Source organism: Cydia amplana, chromosome 4, assembly GCF_948474715.1.
Source record: "Cydia amplana chromosome 4, ilCydAmpl1.1, whole genome shotgun sequence".
NCBI classification, from domain to species: Eukaryota; Metazoa; Arthropoda; class Insecta; order Lepidoptera; family Tortricidae; genus Cydia; species Cydia amplana.
In genome coordinates, this window is record NC_086072.1 from 8,139,018 (window position 1) to 8,164,175 (window position 25,158).

The 25,158-nt window shown below is 36.6% G+C and overlaps 1 protein-coding gene across 1 annotated transcript in view; it reads left to right on the forward strand.

The window, feature by feature from the left end:
• The window catches only part of LOC134663176 (solute carrier organic anion transporter family member 3A1-like), an 80,764-nt gene that overhangs the window by 13,025 nt on the left and 42,581 nt on the right, over positions 1-25,158 (forward strand). The window contains exons 2-3 of the mRNA XM_063519542.1: positions 9,942-9,990; positions 23,890-24,015. Of these exons, the coding sequence (XP_063375612.1) occupies positions 23,948-24,015 (68 nt within the window). The 5' untranslated portion in view covers positions 9,942-9,990; positions 23,890-23,947. The remainder of the gene's footprint in view (positions 1-9,941; positions 9,991-23,889; positions 24,016-25,158) is intronic.

The following is a 25,158-nucleotide window of genomic DNA, read 5'->3' on the forward strand; positions in this document are numbered from 1 at the left end:
TAGACTACGTAGACTACCTAATAATTGAAAATGATAAAAGACGATATTGATGTTGAGGATTTGTAATGGACAACAAAAAAAATTATTAACATTTATTTTCAGAAATAGGTATGAAATTAATTAAGAGACACTGGTGGAATGCGGAATGAGCCCGTAATGGCATGCAGAGATTTTTACTTACTTGATCCTCTAATCAGGAAATAGGCTGTTTGTTTAGGCTATTTATGGAACGAGACGACGGAAATGAAAACTACCATAACATAGCATGAATGCCTGTCTGACCCTATAGAATTAACCAAGTTATGGACAGACAGGAATAAAACCTATGATTAAGAAATTGTACAACTATTAAAACTGGAAAGTTTTACATACGGTTTACCTGCAAGAGGAAAAACGTCGAAACCTAACCTCTATATGTGACGTTATCAATAAAAACGGACCTTATTGTCGGTGGCGCTTACGCCATTATTAACGATGCTCCGATATAAATACAATGCCGCGCGACGCTGTGCGGCGTAAGCGCCATCGACAATAAGGTCCCTTTTCATAGATAATGCCCCATATAAACTAATATTTTATTTAATTGACCGTACATCCTTTTTACTGTGTATTTTGTTTCGACGGAATATCACCTAAATACAATTTTATCGTAATTGCAATCATGTAATGGCATACATTGATATAATTGAGGATGTTGGGCCCATCGTTGCCACAAGTATATATTAAATATAGTAGGTAAAAAAAAATATTGTTGATTTCAGATATCTTCATAGTTTCATATATTATTCATGTATATGGTGACACTATCACACTGTGCCACTGCACTATCTGTGCAGAGTTAGCTTAATCAGACTCTAATTGTTTATGTTACAGATTCTTTTGCAGTGTAGTAAATTATATAGGACCGTTCTTCAAGAACAAGCTTTTAAATTTCACATTGCGGTGCTTGTGATTTATTTGACAGATAATTTCTTACTAATAAGAAATGCAATAACAATATGTACCTAAGTATATAATAAATAATATGTAGGTAGGTACTCGACCACCACTACATTCTCATGTTTAACAGTTTCGTGAAACGTGGTAACTATATGGTCTATATGTATAAATATAATTATACCGCAACTTCATAACCTACCCCAAATATTAAAAACTCATTTCATTTCAGTAATCGAGAAAACCATAACGTAAATATAAACAGCAATGATAAACCTATTAATTACGTCAACAACATGAAATACCGCAGTTAAGTTAATTCGAACGATTCAAATCAGTATTTTAATAAATGGTTGTCGCTGTGACCTTGTAAAGTCGTAGCCGCATACATAATATACATATATAGTGGATACAACGTTAAGCTCAGGGGACATTACCTCAGTTTTTTTTAAAGCTCGTCACATGGTCGATTTGTAGACATATCGATATCGATGTAACAAAATATGGGTGTCGTATGGCATTACATATATATTGATTATGATCATATTACGAAGTTTACGAACAAACAAATTTCAGGGAAAGACTGCTAAAGAAGTAGTTACCAAATTACTCGAATAAGTTGCACCACAAAGCTAGTGAGATGAGAGTAGTGAGTTTAAATGCCAATTTAACCAACGAAGAACACAGTCTAATCCAAGATGAGTTCATAAACAATTTTCATGTTTAATCTTCATCCAATAAAATCAAGCTATAACAGAGTATCAAGAGTGGATGGGCTTTACTTACAGCATATTTATGTGCCGTAATCAGCTTATACACCTGTCAATCAGTATTTTGGGTTGCGTGACATTGCAGACTAGACTGTTGTCGACCCCTTACCGTATACGTATAGTATTTAAGTAGTGTACATATTATAATACATATGCAAATGCTGTATGTTCCGACTACATATTAGCCTATTTATTCATAAAACATTTTGTATTCGACTGGTTACCTACGTTTAATATAATTCGATCCTTGGTTTAATAACGACTGCATTAATCGAAGGTCAGAATTACACTGGGTTACTAATAGCGAAGCGATCCGTAAGATTTGTGAATGACTGCCAAAGCATTAACGTTTGCAAACATTTGTGTTTTAATTTACTTGAAAGGATAAACTTCGCAATTGATTCCATACAATTGGCGAAAGCACCTGTGGGTGGGGGTGTTGTACTTGTAACCTAGCAAGGTGTCATATTCGACGACCATATTGTACAGTACAGCCAACCGTAGGGAAAAGTAAAACCTGCTGCTAGGTAAATTAAATGCATCGGGGGTTACTTTTATATTATAATTAGCTTCTGCCTGCGACTTCGTCTGCGTGAGATAATGATGATGGATAAAATAAAAACTATCCTATGTCCTTCCTCGGACCTCAAACTATCCACACCAAATTTAATCTATGTCGATTCTGCAGTTTAAGCGTGAAGAGGTAACAGACAGACAGACAGCTAGGGTTCTTTCGCATTTATTTATTTAAGTAGGGATTTTAGGTAACTGCATGTGAAGTATCTCGACCATAGTTCATCAAACTTTGCAACCGATGTGGGCATTTTGCGAATAAATTTTCTATGTAGTATTAGGTAGAGATATGCTGCAATAACTACCGTTACCGTGACCTTGCTATATAGCGGGTTATCGATTCGATTTCCACAGTTCAATTTTCAGCCAATTACTTTGTTTGTAAACCTTCGTGACCATTTAATTTATTTTTGTAATTTTTAAGCCTAGTCGGTAATCCTGCCAACAGTGCCAACGAAGCACGATCTCCCGGGTTCGAATCCTGGGTAAGGGCATTTTTTTGTTAAGGAAGGCTGAGTTAAGGATGTTTTCTACGTATATAAATATTTATAGTATATTAGTTATATTTATATATGACACCGTAAGATTGTCGTCTAGTACCAACAACACAAGACTTACTGACCTGACTGTGAGACTAAGGTCGTTGGTCGTACTAGATGGATTACTTTTAGAATTATTAAGTACCTATAATAACGGCCAATCAAATTAGACAAGCTAAGTACACACAAGTAGTTTAGAATATACACTTTATACTTCTATTTCTTTCCCATTAATTGCTTCGGTCATCTACCGAGCATTCGACTGCACCTTATAATTCACTCACCAGGTGCTATCTTTTTTTGACTTTGTTTTAGCTGAAACTAAAGCTACAATAAACTAAAATCCTGAAGGATTGTGTTTTTTTGTGTACATATAGTGATATGACTTTCATTATTATATAATATCAATAATATCATGCAAAGTGACCTATTTTCATTGCAATGTCATGTATTTTATTGTTCGTAAATAAACGTATAATTTTATTATTAGGTGAAATAGGAATCGCCTCCTCTCAATCCTTTTCTCTCTTATACAAACACGTGAAGGCTCAGCGTCTGGTAATTGTGATACGAGCGTAAACATCCCCACAATCAAATTGAACAAATCCCAGTGCGGCTCCGGCCGGCAACCCCCGCAAACAATGGCAGGATTACAGGACTGGGAGTTCTAGGACATGAAGTACGTAGCAACCTTTTCTCGGCACAGGACAAGTTCTGAAAGTATACTTACGCAGATAGGTGCGATGATAGTGATATCATAACTGCCAATACAACCTGTAATTCCATAGATTATTAGGCACTAAATCTCCCCGATTATTTTTCTCAAATTAAGTTGCATTGATGCGTGACCGTCAAAAGGTTATATGATTAAAAATGTGGTTGCATACCGTTCATATACTATAAGGGCCTATACTTTCTACTACCTTCGTGGTTTGAAATTGGTACCGAGGAAGCGAAAACAGCAGCGCACTGCGACAATTCGCCGAGGTCATCGCCTCGCGAACCCGCTTATCAGCACCCATTTGACCTCTATTAAATGAACCAATATTACGCCATTCGGCCTGATATCACAACATATGTGTCAATTAAAAATGATTTTTTGCCATAAAGCTAAACTAATACACGGTCAAATATGTTTATGATTGGGCCCAGTTTCCTTATGCACACAAAAACAAACTAATTATATAGTGAACTTACACGAAAAAGTTACTAGATTCAGTGTTTAAATTTGATAATCTAGCTGTTTAATAATATGGCATCACACAATCTTTTACCCACGTGTGCCATCAGCATCGAGACATTTCTTGTTTACCCCGAAAAGATACCAACCAAAAATTTCAGATGTCTCTTTCCAAACATCCTTTGTCTGGCTCGTCTTACCCATTCTCTAATGTACCCAAAGCGATGCACTGCAAATGCGACATTATTTCAAGCAGTAGAAGCGTCGTTTCACAATGCGCCAGAATTCCATTGTTCCTACTAGAAAGTGCAGGACGAACTCGGATCACGGCTAGCATTCTAATTAGGCTACACATTTACTCAAGCCCACTCGACGAAGGGAACTCTTGTGACGGTGGCCATACTCATGCATAAACAAGCAGACGTCATACGTAAACTAGTTAAATAAAGCTAATTCACTGCTAGACTATTCCACGTATTACATGCATAGAACGGATTTAGTTACGCATGTGCTGTTCGACTTTTACCTATTACTTACTTTACATAACTGTGAGACAGTTTACTCTTATTTAAACGTTTTCTCGCACAAATCGCTCTACATTCAAGTAGATAATATTGCAATTTTGTAATCGTCCTGACTGGCTTCCTAATAATACTAATCGTAAATATTAGAATGGCGTGAATAGTTTTACACATAATCAATCACGTCTAGGTATGTTAAATTGTACACGGTAACACGTGCATAGGATATATTATAATAAACACATGTTACATATAATTTATGTATTCTTAAACCCACTCTACATACGTGTATAAGATGTAAATATGTGTTAGATAATAAATACAACAATAGAGCTTACGAGCATGTAATAGTAACTGGTACCCACGTCATTGGCTTAACTGAGTTTGCCATTAGCTGATAAAACGACTATTTCATCTTGCACAACTGCACGTAGGGTTGCCAGATCGAAAGCCGCTATTATCGGGAAAAAATATCAATTTTTCGGGATTTTGGGCCTTAAGTCGGAAAAAAAAACCTATTAAATTAATTGTATTAAAAACAACGATATTTTACATTATTGGCACTACGTCAGCTGCTCTGCCCACTCTCGCCACGCGCGCCCCGCGCGCGCGCTGACGGGCTCGACGCGGGTCGCTTGCTTGCTTACATACGTGTATAAGATGTAAATATGTGTTAGATAATAAATACAACAATAGAGCTTACGAGCATGTAATAGTAACTGGTACCCACGTCATTGGCTTAACTGAGTTTGCCATTAGCTGATAAAACGACTATTTCATCTTGCACAACTGCACGTAGGGTTGCCAGATCGAAAGCCGCTATTATCGGGAAAAAATATCAATTTTTCGGGATTTTGGGCCTTAAGTCGGAAAAAAAAACCTATTAAATTAATTGTATTAAAAACAACGATATTTTACATTATTGGCACTACGTCAGCTGCTCTGCCCACTATCGCCACGCGCGCCCCGCGCGCGCGCTGACGGGCTCGACGCGGGTCGCTTGCTCGCTCGACAACATTTCGGAACTTGAAATTATTGTTTTATAACGTGAAGCTGTTTTTCGGGACAATTTTCACTTCGTCGGGAATCGGGAACACATGCTAAAAATCGGGAGAATCCCGCCGAATCCCGACCATCTGGCAACCCTAACTGCACGTGCCTTTCATTTCATTACTTACAAAAAATGGCTTACGTTTCTTTTCTAATCCGTTTTGCAATTTTAATTTAGCTTGATTGTTTGCGTTTAATCTAGTTACCTAAAAGCAATTCGTTTATTTTCTTACGAAGAGTATTCGGTAATGGAAGAGTTTATGCGTTGGGCAAAAGTGGATCCATTTTACATTATATTATTACTTTTAGCACACAACCCTAAAACAAATTATATTAATTTTACATCCCAGATGAAGGATTGTCGAGACCCAGAAACTACCATTTCTTCAGGCCGAAGAATAACGAATATATAATATAAATAATAGTGCTGATTGTACCAAAACGATGTTTTATCTTGAGTTTTCATTTTTCATTTCATTTATTTATTCACAAGCAATATTTACATCGCATTGGAAATTATACATACAAATTGGCTAACACAAAAGAAATACACAGTAACATACAAGTGATACACATTATTTTGCCCAACAACAAGAAAAATAACTAGGTAATTAAAAAAAAATACAATTACAATAAAATATACAAATGTAGAAAGTCAGTCGAAATTTATATAAAAACAAATTAATATATGTCAAGTACGGAATAATTATATCACCTATATTGTCACATGAATAATTCTAATTAGAGTGTATATATTTAATGTGATTTAATGTCAATTCAAAAAGCATTTCAATTAGTGGGCTGACAAAATTCTTCCACTGAGTACAAACACTTGCTTAGCAAAAATATCTTGAGCGTGGTTTTAAACATGTTTACATTGACGATCATCTTCAATTCAACAGGTAATCTATTAAAGAGAATAACGGCCTGATAGCTTGCCGAGTGCTTCACTACTTTAAGCTTAGCCGTGATTGTTTGTGGCAAGTCTTTTCTCCTAGTAGCTAGACGGAGTTCTCTGTCCTCTGGAGTTTCTATAATAAAAATAGACTTAATTAAATCGGTTAGTACCACCAAGATATACAGACTAGGCACAGTGAGAATTTCATATTCCAAGAAATAGCTCTTACAGGACTCTGTCCGTGGTACTCTAGCTATCGTTCTTATTGCTCTTTTTTGAGCCACAAAAGCTGTTTGTATATTGTACTTATAACTGTTACCCCAAAACTTGACGCTATATCGTAACCTGGATTCGATCAATGCGTAGTAGACAAGTTCTGCTGTTATAAACAGTATAAACCGAAGAAAAGGAGATGAGTTATTGTGTCATAAATAAAAAATAATCTCATTACTTGAACTTCGAAAGGAATGCTTAACAAACATTTTATTGCCATGCGTCAAAAGTTACGAATTTGAAGAGGCGAACATTTAACTCTTCCGTAATTTTCTATGCATCAAGGTCGAATGTCATAAACATTATACCAAAAGTAGTTACACGTTAGATTATATTGACAAAGTGTGACCATCGAGGTCATCAAATAGAAATAATAATTGCGCAATCCATCTGCGCTAGCGCAGATGAATCAGAGTTGCTGCGTGTGCGACGATGACCGGCGAGCCGGTCGCTCACCTCCGCGGCGGCGGCAGGCTGTAGCCGGCCTGTCTATACACAAAATATTTGTCTCGACTGTGGCTTGTCCCTAAGCCTCATTCCCATAGCATATCGGGGGCCGCCGAATCTGTTCTAGAAAAACCAGTGTAAGTGAGAACCTCGATGGCAATAAATGTTTATGTAAGAAACATAGGTACTCTTGCTTGACTGTTTCACCTAGGCGGACTTGAAAATTTGGTCCAATTTGGAAATAACAACCGTGATATACTTTTGCCCATGATGTTACGTAATCGGAAGGGTGACCCTTGTACTGGAATAGCCATAGCCAATAGTATTTATAGATTCAATGTAAAGTTAGCCATTACAGCTTAAATTTAAGTAAGGGCCACGTCAAATCCTAAACTAAGCTTTTTAACGGAGATCTTAATAATAATACACCGTTTTAAATTTCAAAGTCACAACATCATGTGTTGTGTTCTCTAAAAAAGTAACCAACTATTGAATTTGATGTGTGAGAAAGGGAAGGACATCGTACACTATGGTAGATTTAGATAGTTTTAAAGTCCGAGCAAATAAAATCTGTGTACATATTATACGTATACACTAATAGCAGACGAAAGTAGCTATAAAGATGCTACGAGATATCCTATTGGCAATAAATAACAACTGATAACTGAGCAATAAGGCCAAGAGAGTGAAACACGCGTCTCTTGGATATTAGTTACATATGACTAGTAGAAAGCAGACGTTTGATCCTTCGAGCAATCGTTGTTATTTGTATGCTGCTCGCCGCACAAAAGCCACAACAACGGCCATCCCTAACTTACTATAAAACGAGGACAAACCCGATATTGAAACAGTAAATTAGGTAATCCAAAGCGAGAAATCGCAAAATTTCTTTTTTTATTCGAGCAATTTTAACCGTTCAGCGGAATTCGATTTCATCTCAATTTGAAATTTAGGATGAGACATTGAGTTAATTTTATTTTATGTCATCTTAGAATACTGACTCTCGTACGCTGTAGGTACCTATATCACAGTTACTCAGCAGTATATTTAATAATGACGCCGGCAATTAAATTGAATGCCTTCATTTGGGACTTGACACATATATTTATTGCAAAAGTAAAGTATTCCAGAACAGAGACAGTTATACGATAAACATATACATATATGTATTGAAAACAGTCTCCTCTGAAGTCTGAATAAGAGGTTTATGTACTCTCTCAAGTAATTTACGCTCGATTCTCTTTGACCTTTCCCAGGACAATATTAAATTTGCATGTGATGATGTGCCTGAAAATATTAATGATATCAGCAGCAGAAGTGTGTTTATAAAAGCCAAAACTGTTATTGTCTCTTAAATTAACTCTAAATGAAAAAGTTTATGTTGGGCAACAAACACCAGGTAAAAACCTTAACCCTAAACTTGGCAGTGTGCATTCTTGTGCACGTTACACTTTTTAAAAATCTACGCAAAAAGTTATCAGCTTAATATTATTTTTTGACGCATAAATTTCGACTTGACAAGGTTACTGCAGATAGTGTGAAAATGTTTTCCTGTATAATTTTCATTTGACACTCAACCCGGTCACGATGAAATAATTTACAATATTTTCACTCATTTACAATATTTTTACAATCTTCTTGTGTGAAATGTCCGCCAAACACGACATACTTGTAGTTTGTTTGTCTGTGATAATGGAATCTAAAGCGATAAGCTTGTTACGTTTAGGCGTCACGGCAAATGTTTACACGTAGTGTTTGTTTGAACGGCGATAACTGCGAGGCACTTTACGGGAGTCAAGTGAGTATACATACGCTACGTACTACTACTAGATGTGAACTACACTTTTAATAACTCGAAAATAGTTATATGGCCAGTATACCTCCTGATAAAATACTAAATTGTATTTGTGACTAAACAAAGTTCACACTTACGAGTATGAATATACTTACACACAATTTTGTAATGCAAGTTCGTGCGATTCACAGCACTATTACAATTTTATTATTTTACAATCACTCTTGACAGACAAAACTCCCCGTTGGCCATTTCAGATCATAGGGACCATATTAGGGTTGTCCTTTACGCAATTACGTAGGATCAGTCGAGATACTGGAGATTCTAATACCTAATTAATTAATTAAAAAAAATATCTAATTGCTCTAGCTTCAACTATGCATTAGATAAAAAAATAAAAAGACGCGTTTTTTCTTTGGATTCACAAAAATACCCTTTACTAGGGTCAGTGTTATTTATTAGCGATGTGGACCGACTTGTATTAGGGGTACAGACAGATACAGATGGGCCTTATCGATTTACAGTGACGTGGCGTAGTACAGTGGCCCATATTTGATTCTGATGGCGACACGGGTCAGGAACTTTACCCGATTTATTAGTCATTGTTCTACATCTACAAGATTTATCAGTCTGATTGCACCAATAGGTATGTAGGTAGAGGTAGTCAGGGTAGTCTGTACTGTAAGCTGTAACTCAATTCAACAAATGCACTCTGCAATTTACACATTAATTATGCATATTGCATTAATGCCAGTAATGTAAGATAATAAGAAATAATAAGCAAATATTTACTAGCGTAGTGCAAGTGCGTTTAAAACTTTGGTTATAGAGTCAGACCAAGCTAACTCTGCAGCGAGTTTGATAAACAGCGAGTTAGCGAGGTCTGACGCTATCATCTTTCATATCTATACCACCAATAGCTAACATCCAGTTTAACGTTTGTTTTTAATTTGTTCCAGGTTTTGGAATGAGAGTGAATCACCTGAAATAAAAGTCGTTGTCGTAAAGGTATTGTACCATATTTCTATGTATGTAGGTAAATATGTCGTAAGTCATTTAAATAAGGCACGTGTTGTAAGTCAATTTTATGATTCTTCACTCGACATGTTTTATTATCTTAGCCGCAAGCATTGCTTCAAAGACCTGATTGTTACATTATAATCCCGGACACAGGGTGTCGACCTCGTTCCCGTTTCAAACACGGCGGCGTTAGTTGCAACGTGCATGCAATCATGTGTTGATTAGCTGCAGCGATACATTCGGCCGTGATGCCCGTGACAACACATCGTGGCTTAGCGGCGGGGCGGAGAGATTGTCCCGAATTACCTTGAATCTGTTATAGATTCACTTTTAGACAGAACACTGGCATGTCCTCTCGTTGATTGGTCAACATTTGACAAGTTTGCGTTGTTATACGTTTTCGGGTACCAATATGCCGCCCGTAGCTATTTTTGGACTAGATCGAGGAGTATGAATATATATGTCTATATGACTTCCGTTGTCGTCGCTTCCCTCCATTCATCTTATTCCTCGGGTTATCCCAAGAACGATTATCTCGCGTGCCGCTCAGCTTGCTGGAGCTGTATGCAAACAATAGAACACTTACAGGGACGTGGAGGGACAAACACTCCAGAGCTTTGCCATTAGTTCGCTTTCCACCCGCGTCACTGGATATTCTTTAAAGAAAGTAGAAGCTCATCTTAAAGATGATAAGGATAGCGGGTCTTTGTCATTCTTAACTCTGTCTAAGTACATACCTATTTAATTTTTTAAACAATAATGTGGAATATGGGTTATGAGTTATGAGTTTATGAACACATTTTGTTTATAATGAAATACATGCTTATCCATGTGATCACCACAACGAATGGGCTCGAAGAGATGGGCGTTTTTTAGCCGTTCCAATGTAACTGCTCCTAGCTTGTTTGAACTTAAACAGGAATTCTCTACAAATATTCCCGTCCTGGCCTTTTCCAAACTGCCGCCGCATACCCGTGACTCAGCCATTAAAGCCTTCAGATTACGGCCCTGTTTTTATGTAATGGGTCATTCCAGGGTGATTCATCCTACTACCCTCTTATTGAGGTGTTGCTCTTAAGCGATCTCTGAGAACAATAAACTGACACGTATCACGTATCCTTCTCACGCAATGTTTAATGATAATGCTTCGTTACAAACACTACTCATAAGGAATCTGATATATTTTTTAATGATTACTAAATTGCTGTCCGAGTATCTTGTTACCTCTTTATTGTAACACTGTTTTGCAATAGGGTATTCGTGTGTATGAGGCAGTGATATAAATCATAAGTAAATCCGTAAACGTTTCAATATAACGCGCACACAACACGTGCATCAGTTAACGTTGACCGACTAGCTAATGAGTAATGATTCACGCTTGTGCGGCTGCGACCGAACCGGTCCTGCCCGATCTTTATTCGTCCAGTCTCCGCCTCACATTAGTTCACATATGCGGCATTAACTTCATTAATAATATACACATTAAATAGAAACAAAAGGTTGGCTTAGTATCTTAGTACTAATAATATTGAATTAAGTACATGCCTTGCTTTAGCAACTTCCTGCTTAGTTTCCACTTAGTTTCTTTTCTTTTTTACTAGTTACCTAATAATGTGCCAATGTTGTAAGCTCATTTATTAAAATACTGAGATCGGTAGCTTGTTTTCGCAATTACTTGATTATCTGCTCACATAACAATGGCTGTCCTTCACCCGGTTCTCGATAAACAGAACACACGTCGACTGCACTTGGGCAGCAGAAAGTAGTAACTTTAGATACAGTTTTGTTTACGTCAGCCAGTTTGCTTCCTGTCTGTTGCCTGTTAGGTATTTATAATCGTGACCACTCAGTTTATTGATCTAGTGCACTGTTTCCCAAAGTAAAGACCGTGAAGATAGATTATAAAACGATACGTGAGGTCGACTGTCAGTATTGTCATTGTTTGTTTCCTGAGTAAACAGTGGCAGAAGTCAGTGGAACACCCGTTGCTTTGAGTCAGTTGAGTTTTTAGCCCTCATTTATGCTGGAGATCATAGTTCAGACAAGTTTAAAAACAAAGCATGACATCAAGCAATCAGTGAACGCTAACCGTTACCTAACTTTTCAGCTCATTTGTAGTAATAAACTAAATATTCCTGCAAGATTGCTGCCTTTAAAAATACAACACTTTATTGGTGCAAGTAGGTATTTTGAGTTAACATACACCAACCTAACCGAATATGTAGGTCTAACGTTTAGCTTAACTCAAACGGTAAGTGAGAAATCCTTATGGTTTTTAAGGACGGGATGGAAATTTAGTCGCATGCCACTGATTTATACGCTAAGTAAAAAATAAATAAGTTCTTGAACTAGAATTTTTCCTAAACTTCGCTACGCTACGCTACCATCAAATTAAAAGAACCGCACGCAACGTCCTCCTTTTCTTTTTGGAGCATTATCACAATCATAATCGCAAGTGACATGTGCATTCCCAAGACATTTAAGCACTGTGTAGAAGATTACCAAAAGCTCTAATTAAATCTGAATCACGTAATACGATTAGATCACCCGAACAAACGTTAATAATTTTATAACATAACTTAGCCAGTCTGACCTTGATGTTATTTTTGATTGTGAAGATCCTGTTAGTGAGGTTAGTATTGAAATGTGGTGTTTGGTTTGGATCGATCCTATTAAATTGCGGGCAGCGTCGCCCACTCGCGGCCTCATGCCTTTCCCTCCGTGACGGAGGCCGCGGCGCGGACGCGTACCGCCACACTTTTTGAAACAATGTACCTACATATTAAGGACAAAGTTGAATGTTTAGATGACCTTAGACATCGGTTACACGCTAATTCTGGCGTCAGTTCAGTCCCTCATTCTGGTCAGAATGACGGGAGAATTATCGTGTAACATGCGGACCGATTGACTGATGGTCTGGACTGATGAAAAATTATTTTTTTTTATAATATTCGTCAGTCCGTTTTGAATGACAGAAAACCGATAGGAGACTGATCGTGTAACCTCTTTGTGTCATTTTCGCGTCAGTCACCGTCCATGCAACAACGGAAGAAGACGCTTTGGAAGATTCGCCGGCCGCACTACCTCCGCCTCCGGCCCTGGCGCCAATCCAAATAGAAAAAGAGTTTATTACGTCGTCGCGATAATTATCATAGCACAGGCCTTTTTTTTCTTTATAATAATATCCATATTAGATTACAAGACTAAATTACTGTTGCGTTCTGTGTCCAAACGGCGTCTGTGTCGTAATTTTATCAGTCCGTTGTCAGTCTGGACTGATCGCCTAAGGGCCCGGCCACATGTCAGCGGTGCGGCGCCGCCGCCGCCGCGCGGCGCGGCACCGCAGAAATCTGCGGCACCGCAAACCGCTCTGCGGCGACGCCCGCCGCAACGCAAAATTTTTCGGTGCCGCGCTGCGGCGCCGCAAAGCGATGCGCGGCGCCGCGCGCGGTGCCGCAAAGCGGTGAGTTTCGCCGCGCGCGGTGCCGCCGAGTGGCGTGCGGCGCCGCAGATTTCTGCGGTGCCGCGCCGGTATTTTCTTTTGAAATGATTTGCATCTTCATTCATTATACGAAGATATGGGAAGATATGGGGACATTTGAAACAATTTGACCCGAAGCACCATTAAATAAAAAAAAACGAGATGAGTTATCTTTTTTTGTATGGAATTTAAAAAAAACTGTTGTGAAACCTATCGTGTGTGGTATTAAACGAAAGGGCTTTCTGAGTCGATTCCAAAAATATCATATCATTACATTTCAGTCATTTTTTTTTTAATTATAATAAAAATAATTTTCAAAACATACCAAGTTTGGGCTTCTCCAGATACAATACCGTTCAATATTTTTTTGTAAAATATACCTCAAATTATACCTAATATCCTCATATCTAACCCTAAGAAAGCAATTTTGAAAATAATTACATGAAGTATTTTTTTTTTAAATTTTCAATTTTACGAACTATGAATCTCTCAATTAAATATTTAAATAGAAAGCATAGTTTTTCCAGAAAGCGCTTATATCTCGGAATCTATAAGTCGTAGTAAAAATTATCTATGTAAGAATTAACCGAAAAAACTCGCCTTTGTAGGCGGTGCAATATCATGTTATAATTACAAAACAAAGTAGGTACCTACTTTTACACAACTAAACAAATACAATGAATATAAATAATAAATAGATATAGATATGAGGATATTAGGTATAATTTGAGGTATATTTAACAAAAAAAAATAACGGTATTGTAACTGGAGTATGTTTTGAAAAATATTTTTATTATAATTTAAAAAAAATGACTCAAATGTAATGACGTGATATATTTTTGAAATCAGCTCAGAAAGCCCTTTCGTTTCAGCAGCGCGGCACCGCAAAATTTTCCGTTGCGGCGGGCGTCGCCGCAGAGCGGTTTGCGGTGCCGCAGATTTCTGCGGTGCCGCGCCGCGCGGCGGCGGCGGCGCCGCACCGCTGACATGTGGCCGGGCCATAGATGGTAGTATTTCTATAGATGTGGCCTACCGCGTGCCCCCGTAAGGGATAGACATAGATGACGTCACAAACCCGGGGATACCATATAGGTAAAAATTACCCCAATATTATCAAATATTGGGGTAATTTTAATCACGTTCGCGAGTTGTTCGCCTACGTAAGACGCAGCGATAAATAAAATATCAATGGGCCAATTTTTTTTTTTATTTATTTAGAAAACAAACAGCCTTTTACAAATAAGTCTTACAAAATGACTAAAAATAGGCTTAAAGTTTCATACGTTACTAAGTTGACTATTACAATGAAAAGTAAATATGTTACTTAATTATAAATTACCCGTAGGTATAGTTGTGAGTACAACACGCAAATAAAGTAAGAAAACAATGCAAAATATTTACTTGAAACAATTTTTCAATTACTAGTAAACAAAATATGCCGAACTTTGTTCTTGAAAACGGACAAACTATGAACAAAAATGTCTATATCATTAAGCGATTCATTATACATATTACAAGTACACCTAAAGAAAGAATTTTTAGCATACTGTGTGCCACAGGAAGAAATAGAAAAGATAGGTTTTCGTAATATGCTTTGAGCATATCCGGCAGTTTTGCGTCGGTGCCCAGTTTCTCCTTCCGGTTGCTAAATCCATTTAGCACGCGTGCCTGCATCTTGTGGAAATCTGGAGGTAATAAACGAAATATTCATTTTGTAATCTGTCACTCTTATTGCAAAATTAAGAATTAGTGCCTGCAGCATATCATAGAATTAGATTCTCTGAGTCGTGGCAAAACCCCCTATAACGTTAATATAATTTACATTCTAATTAAAAAAAAAATTTAAACACTGTTCAATTTTATTGTTCGTATATGTCCAGTTCTACAGCAAAATTATTTATATAAATGTTATTAAAATACAAAATACCCGAATTTTGGGGTAATTGTATGCATCACGGGCTGGTATCCCTCGAATAATAGCAATGCGACTAAATTGAATACACGTTATTAAAAGGGTGACGGCTTACTGTCAATATGCGTACGTAATTTGGTCGGTTAATTTATCAGGAAATATTTATAGGTTAATTTTTTTACCCGAGTTATTATTTACTGTAAATGCTTTTTCTACTCAGATTTTAATTTATATAGCTTGTAGGATGCTGTTACTAAGCATGATAATGTGACCGAAGTATAAAATACTGTATTTACCTGTGAAATGTTACGTTGTCCTGTTTTTGCCGGCAGTCACTTGTATAGCGCAAAACTGAGCAATTCACCATATTTGTTGAATTGTTAAGTACTACTAGATGCACACGAAACACTGATTTCAATATTTTTCCTGATAATCTTTGCACTGTTCATATGTTTCACACCAATTTGACGTTTACGCATTGTTTGTATCCCACCATAAACTACGGTGGGGAATAAAAAAATGTGAGACTGTGACAAAGACAAACAATAATAGCGCTTTCTCTGCTACTCCTAGTGAAAGATACATAAGACTATCCCGTTCCGTCAGTTATCCCCACCACTCATGCCATCCCCTCGGGCCGGGCCCTAACCGTGTCCATTTTCCATCATTCTGGCATCAGTCAAAACTCGAATGGAATGATGGACTGAACTGAAGCCAGAATTAGCATGTAACCGATGTCTTACATTTTTGATACGTTGCGAACTCTTTCTTTCTCGCTTTAGTTTATACAAAATTGCACTCTGAAATTGTTAAATGCCCTAATTTATGATGGTTGTTTATTTGATTAATCGTCCGTAATTTAAGCAATTTTGCTATCTATATTCATTATTACATTGAAACTCATCGGATCGGACCGCAAACATAATTATTACTAATATCATAAGTAACGCGGCACCATTATGTTATAGTTATAGAGCGATGCTAGTTGTGGTGTTGTACCTGTAAAAGCGGATATCGCATATGTATATTTAACTATAATATTATAGAGCAAGAACTCACACTAATTTCTGCAAAAACCGCAAACACAAGTAAGACAATAGCACAGATGCGCCGACTCCAAACCGCCAAACGTGACGCAACGGCGACGCAATCACATCTGAAATCGCAGAACCTAACTGATTGGAAACACACAACCAGCGTTATGCTTTTAATGGCGAATGAATTTTGTCGTATCGTAATATGAAAATGAATAAACTAGTAAATAAATCTAGTATAAAGACGTAGACGAAAGAAAGTATCGACCGCACGCATGCCTACATTAACCTTGAACGCACACCCTGTTTCACATAAATCTTGGCTTCGCGTTCACTACTAATCTAATAGACGCTGTCAGCCTTTTAACGACAGGTACGCCTTTAATGTCCTGTTTGATCGACCAACAGCACGCTCTATCGAAATTTTCTTGAAATTACAATTCTTTATGATCTTAACTTGGTCCAGACAGAAATGGTCCTTCCTTTCAAATGTCTTATAATTTATTTCATTACAATCAGTAAATTACATCTGTCAATAGTAATGTCAGTACAGACAGATACCTAATATGATAATTACTGAAAGTGTTTGGTTTGCATTAGGCTATTTAACCATCTTTACATTCTGCTTTTTAAGTCATAAATAATAGCAACAAAGTGATATAGTTATACGACATGTTTTTAAGTTGTTCAAATATGTTTGGCAGCCAGACGTCTGACGTCTAGTTTATTTACCAAAGGATGTGACTTTAAATACGCTTTTACTAAATTGTTGCCATATGGTACGTGGCGAGTATTTGATAGTTTTTTTTATAGCTAGTTTTTTTTTATAGCTAATATGTAGTTGTAAGTAAAAACTGAAAACAACGTACCTGTCATAAAATCATTAAGTGAGCCGCTTTCGCTTTGTCTAATTAACTAGATACATTAAGATAAGCAGCAAACATAGAAGCTAAACGGTTTAATGGTTTCCCGTAGTCACGTTTAGTCCGCAGCGGAGTTCGCTATTCTGCCCGAGCAAAATGTGCGGGAGTGAAATTTTGGCAACAGATCTACTCTGCAAGGTTACGTAATGTTGCAGGTCTACGAGGGAACAGATTTTTTGTCAATTATGACTGTTACTACCTTATCCTAATGGCCAACCTAATGTTTACGCCGATTTTATTACTTTAAAAGTAAATTCTGCTCATAAAGTTATCTACTGTGGAACTTATCAATATCACTTGAGTTGAGACGATTGTTATTGTAACAGGACAGAATAGAAAGAAACGTCTTGGTAAATTTATTTATTTATTTAGGTTCGCCAACAGGTGCAATACAAAAAATACTTATAAATGACAAGTTATAAAATAAAATTGCTAGAGTATTCACCCCATTACAGGCAAACACGGCATGCATGTAACAGATGTTGCTTACATATTATGTTTTTTTTATCCTAAGTACTTAATATAAATCAAGGTTGTTGAAATTAGGTAGTAGAATACAGAAAATAAGCTTAGTAACTAATGAGATTGATACTATCAGTAGTCTAATTTAGTATAAGTTTAAATTTTTTGCTTAAGGTGCTCTAGGAAGCAAATGATGAAGTCTAAACAATTACATCAGAAAAAGTTACACTGATTTGGAATTAGGGTTTTGTCTTGTAAATATAACCGATATAACGGCCGCCTTTAAAGCTTCGTATGTTAAATGAATGTTATTATGACCCTGTCACCAACAATGTAGCATCATTCACACATGTTGTTAACGTTCGTTCTACTTCGTACCTTGTACGTGCAAAAAATGCACTGGAACATGCAATTTAGTCCCGTTATTATAGGAGCATGACATGACATGACTTCTAATATACTAATTACTAGGCAAGGTGTAATACAAGTGTTGCAGTTGACAGCTATGTTGGGGCACATACTCGTCACGTTGTACGGAATGGCATGATACCCTCATCTCTTGTTACGATTCTTTATTATGGTGACATTGTCCTGAAAGTGACATTAGTAACCAATGAATTATACATGTGGTGTAAAACACACTATGAGAAAAATATAATTTGTATATTTACTCGTGGCAACGTAAGAAAAAGATTATCAGGTGGGTCTGACTCAACAGCGTTCAGATTTATTTTAGCAATATCTCAACTGTAGAGTTATTGCTAAAATAAATCTGAACGCTAAAATAAATACCAATTCTATAAATATTAAGGCGCGTTCTATTTTTATCATTCCATTTTCTCTCTCCATAATCTGAAAGCTCTCAAGATAATATCAAGTGTAACTCAATAACAAATATAGACTCCTGACGCTGCGTGGGTTCGCATTATAGTCATGGACTAAATCTGCCTACAGAGTTTACACATGATTGACCCCCACTGTCGTTCTAATTTTATCAATTGGTGTTATTGATAGCTTGTTGGTATTATTTATGTGATCCACATATTGGGAAAACTTTTTCCTTGTATGTCTCATGTTATTTAGAATAACAATTTGTTAGCATTAAAGATTACCGTAGACTGAGGTGATTTCTAAAAATAATGCGGCTACTGACAGCTTTAAAATGATATTCATGAAATGATGTTGCAATTAAAATATAAGCCTCTACCTATCAACTTCTTTTGCACTTTCGCTCGAAGCGATCAGTCATGTTTATAGGCATAATTTAGCGCCTTTTTGGTAATTTATGTTTTTAATTTTAACAATTTTAACTTATTTTGTGTACTATACAGTTTAACATTCATATTATAGGTACCTACGTTAACGTTAAATAACTACGTTGTTTTTGTTTGACTGCAATCTACCTTGCGGTTTATCATTCACTATTCATAACGTTAACGGGGCAATATTTAATCGACATTAGGGCTTCCAATACCGGGATCTCGGTATTTCGGGATCCCGGGATCCCGTCTTTTTAAACGCATTTTTCAATACCGGTATTTTTAAAGACAATACCGTATTGAAAAATTTATAATTTTTCAATACCGGTATTGTCTTTATAAATTTATAAAAATTATATTTAAAAAAAAGTGGCCAAGTGCGAGTCGGACTCGCCCATGAAGGGTTCCGTATTTAGGCGATTTATGACGTATAAAAAAAACTACTTACTAGATCTCGTTCAAACCAATTTTCGGTGGAAGTTTACATGGTAATGTACATCATATATTTTTTTTAGTTTTATCATTCTCTTATTTTAGAAGTTACAGGGGGGGGGGGGGACACATTTTACCACTTTGGAAGTGTCTCTCGTGCAAACTATTCAGTTTAGAAAAAAATGATATTAGAAACCTCAATATAATTTTTGAAGACCTATCCATAGATACCCCACATGTATAGGTTTGATGAAAAAAAAATTTTTGAGTTTCAGTTCTAAGTATAGGGAACCCCAAAAATTTATTGTTTTTTTTTCTATTTTTGTGTGAAAATCTTAATGCGGTTCACAGAATACATCTACTTACCAAGTTTCAACAGTATAGTTCTTATAGTTTCGGAGAAAAGTGACTGTGACATACACGGACAGACAGACAGACATGACGAATCTATAAGGGTTCCGTTTTTTGCCATTTGGCTACGGAACCCTAAAAATGAGGGTAATGCGCAGTATAATCCCTTTAAATCCATTATATTCGGCTGTATCAAAAAGCTTACTAAACGTCAGACGCATCTAGAGTTAGACCAAGAAAAGTCTGCAACGATTTTGATAGCACGCGCAGTGCAAGTGTTATATTAAACGTCAAACTTCTATGAAGTTATGACGTACAAATAACACTTGCACTGCGTACTGCGTATGCTATCAAAATCGTTGCAGACTTTACTTGGTCTAACTCTAACTGGTCTCTAACTCTCTAGCCCGCATTTTATTATTGAAACAAGATCATTGCCTAATGCGACAGATAAATATTTGGTGGTTGGTGGTGGATAAATCCTGAAGTTATGTGAGTGATGAATATGATGATAGTGACATTGACATTAACATAATTAGTTCTTATAATTTTATCAAAAAATAAAACGAAAGAGCCCTTGCTCTAACTGTAATAATGGCAAAACAATTTTGACGGAAATATGAAAAAATGTTGTCTGGTTGGTTATGTTGGACTACAAATGTGACTGGTGAGGTGAAGTCAACAAATTTGATAAAATTATCCAGGTTTGCCAACCTGGAGTGTGAAATAAAATTAATGCAGAGTGGCGGTATTGATTGCTTATTGTTGTAATAGCTTTTAGGAGATATCTGGTATTCCAGTGAGCCTTTCTAATTCCCCTTTTTAATAAAACTATATATTTTTAAGCGATTCATATCCAATACCGGGATCCCGGGATCCCGGTATTGATGAAGACAGTTTCGGTATTAATACCGGTATTGTGAGAAGTCCGGTATTTGGAAGCCCTAATCGACATACACACCTTAAATGTTATGCGGTCATTGCTTCATGTAATTCGCGAAACTTTGACCACGCTCATCGACCGTTACTAAAACCCGTCCACACGCAGGTATACTTTTTGAAGTTTTTGAACCCGCATTGTCGATTCAGAATTCATGGTGGATAGCTAACGGCATTTTCAGTGAAATGTTGGCCATAGATTTATGTGACCATAATTTAGTAATTTGAATAGCAAACTATTGTGAGATTCTATTCAACTAGTATCTGGGTTGCTGATGTAGCGAGTACTAATCAACAATAGGCCAGTCGGAGTAATGGAATGGAAGCATCAAGCAAATGTATGAGTAGGTATGTACTAACTTACGGTACATGAACTCTAGAACTACAAGTAGAAGCACTTGTATCAAATACCTAACATTCGTAAACTTACAACAACTTACTTTCTGAGTAAGTACTTTTATTTCTAGAGAGTGCATTTGCCCCGAAGTTACTGGTTAAATAGGTACAACTATGACTAGCTTTATCACATAAAAGTAATTAAAAGTGACACAATCTTTATTTAAACTGAAACGGGCCTTTATCGCGTGTTTTTTTTTATGTCAGTTTTATTTTAATTAATTGCTTTATTATACTATACAAACACCACCATCAGCTGTTAAAGAGTTATGTACAAATTATCAAAGTAAACCGTGTAACGAATCTTGTATGACACAGTCATATAAATTGTAGACGGCTCCTATATCTACACAACATTCAAGGATATCGCAATTCACCTAAACTACCTAATACCTATATACTCAAGTAGCTACTTAAAATAGGCTATACAGAATTAAATACCTACTTGTTTAGGTCTATAGGTTGAATCAATAATGTCGTCCTAACAGACACTACAAGGGATGCTCTATTAATAAGCGCTATGATGAAATCATTGAAACGACCCCGAGTTCGCATGACACAGCCATATTGGTTCACTGAATTACACAATTCTCCGAAAGTAGTCTCTTCAGACAGCGGTCGTGGGTGTCAGTCACCCTTTGGTCTATACATACAGATTAAAAATACATTTATGTTTAATTATAATATCGTCCTGAAAGACTCTTTTAACGATGAGTAAACACTGTTTTAATTTAACAAGCGCTATTCTTAATTACCTACCGGTAAAACCTGGAGCTACCATGGTTACCAGAATTTGACACTGGCTTAACGGATTAACCGGTTAAAACCCTGAGTTAGTGGAATGGTGCAAGTGGCGCTAAGTATAATAAATTATATAATTACAAATATTTGAGGACTAATCTTACACAAATCGATTTAGCCACAAACTAAGCAAAGCTTGTACATAGATAAATATATACTTTGATAAAAGATAACATCCATAACTCGGGTACAAATATTCGTGGTAAACACACATAAATAATTGCCGTTACCGGGATTCGAACTCGAGTCCTCCTACTTTGCAGGCAGGGTCACTACCGATTAAGCTAGGAGGCCGTCAATTATCGCATAGACCCCGACTCTCCCAGTTGGAATGACACACACAGCTATATTTGTTTACTGAGCATAAAAGTTCCACAACACAATTCTCCGAAAGTAATCTCCGCAGCTAGAGGTCACGCGTGCCCAGCGTTGAATTAACACATATAGGTCGAATAATGACGTCTTTATTGCAAGCTATATCGATAAGGGGCACTGCTTAGATCTGTGAATGTGTACTCAATTTACATACGTATTCTGTACTGTACCTACACGTTATTGGATCAGTGATTGTCATTGCGTCGTACGTATGACGACATAGGTTAAGTAAACATATTTTTGTAAAATAAGGCCAAGGCTCATATTCACATTGCACTAAATAATTACGAGATGTAATTGAGGCACGCAAAATTTTATTTTTACAAGCTTTTTATTAACATGCAATGTACCTACATATGTATGTAAATATGTATCTATGTTTGTACGGGTCAAATCTTGCAAGTTAAATTTGACCCACTTGCCAATTTCCAATGAAGCTCAAAATTTGCGTACATATGTAAGTCGGGTGACAATGCAATATTATGGTACCATCGAGCTGATCTGATAATAGAGACAGGAGGTGGCTATAGGAACTCTGTGATAAAACAAGGCAACCTAATTGTTTTTGGGGTTTTTAGAATTGTCTCGATTAGTATTAGTTGCCTGTGGAAAGAAAAGTACAGTCAGCGATAAAAGCTTGTACCAAAAATGAAATGTTTGCCAAAAACTTATTTAAATGTTTCTTAATGAAAGTTGATACCGTTAACAAAAATAACATGCCTAGTGGTCTTTTATTCATGCGTAGTGGTGCGGGTTGCTTTTGCACAACATTTAGTATAACAACTATAACTAGGGATTAGTTCGCCTTTGTACTTTCCATTTCCTAATCTAAATTGCGTTCAACATGTGTTTTGTAAGAAGTATTTATAGGTACTAAATATTTTTACTATCATGCAAATTGCAAATAACTTCAAGCCGGGTGGTAGCACGAAATCTACATTAAATGTGTAATGTGTAAATATGTAATAAGAATAAGACGATACACGATGTATTGCATAATTATTTTCCATCGTATTTTTACGGAAACGTACGAACGTATCTTACTATTTCAGTCAGTCTCGATACAAAAATTACAGAAATACGAACGTTTCCGAGAAAACACGATGGAAAATAATTATGCTATACATTGTGTATTACCGTCTTCTTATTACATATTTACACATAAATAGATTTATATACTTACACATCCGTCTATAAGAATTGCAAATTGCATGATACCGATATATACAATTATTATTAATACCTACGTTATTTAAAGCGTTTTAGTTTAACCTCATTCTGTTACAATTGTATGAGGTTTAATGCTCAGTCAATTCAACAAAACCACAGCAATAAAACCGACATTTATTATTAATTTGCTGAGACTTGAGTGTAATTATATGTAGGTGCTTAGATACTAAAACATAATCAATAGGTCGGTAATTATAGTTTTACTTCCCTTTAACCCATGCTGTTAATAGCACAAATACTTTGTAACTAATGAAACTATTGTATGTTTATAATGATTATTTTTGTCGTACAGGTGGAGCAGTTGATTACAGTCGGTAATGGGCACGCGGTGAGCCTCGCGGGACTCCAGCATGACGGACGAGCGGGCGCAGAGCGCGGGCGGCGCCAACGCCGCGCCGCAGCACAGGAAGGGCCACAGGTCTGTCGGACATTTTGTACATCGATAAGGGATACTAGGGGCACAGGGATGGAAGAGCGGTCACAGCACCAGTGGGGGCACAGGTTTGGTAGCCATATATGTATTACCTATCTATAGCCTCGAAACTTTTACATTTCCTTGGTTGAAACAAACAAACTGGTTTTACAGATTTACGGAGACGCACTGTGCTTTCAGTCGGATCTATTGTGCCGTTAATAAAACATTCCCTGTGGAGCTTTGCTAACTTAATTATCGACTACAAAGTACAAAGCAAAACCGGTACTATACCCCTCAGTACACTTTTGAGTGTCGAGTAAATAGCAAAATGCACGTGCTTCATCTGTTTCAAAGTTAACTGCCTACTAATATAATCATAAGATTGTTCCCTCGTCAGGTGTGAGAATGGTATTTATCGTTTAATTATTCGTAGATCGTTTCACGTTGTTCCTGTTGTATCAAATTTGCCACACACTTGAATATATTATATTATCGGCATAGCATACCTAATCGTCGGAATGTTGACAGTTTTATTTATGATGTTTTACTGCTTTACTTTACTGTTTCAATTTTTTTTATTTTGTAAGTTTATATAATAGTTTTTTTAAGTTAATTGATAGATCAGTTAAATATCCTTGTTTCCAGTTCTTATTTAGGTATGTCTCTATGACAGGTACAACCTTGTCATTCACTGACTTGACTGCGTTAACTCGATAGCATTCCCTCTTGCTTGACGTTGGCAGCGCGCCAACTTGACAACCCTAAATAGCCGAAAGGGATAGTGTCATACATTAGAAAGGGACAACATGATTTGTCCCTAAATCGCTGTCAAATTTTGGTTTTGTTGGAACTGTTAATATTTCTGTACGGTAGTATTGTAATGCTGGTACGGCTAATACTTACCTTAATTTGCATCATTATTTAAAAAAACACAAGAAATTCGTGACTAGAATTTTGTAGAATGACCCGACTGCCTTTCCAAATTTATAAATAAATATTACTCATAGAAAATCCTTACACAAACTCACCAAGTAGGTAAGCTCCTATCAGCTTTGTAATGCACAAAACCTATTTCTCTCGACTGTGAGCAGAACTAGTCTCCAGTCTAACTAGGCCTGGGGACTCCTAGGATTAATTATATATAGC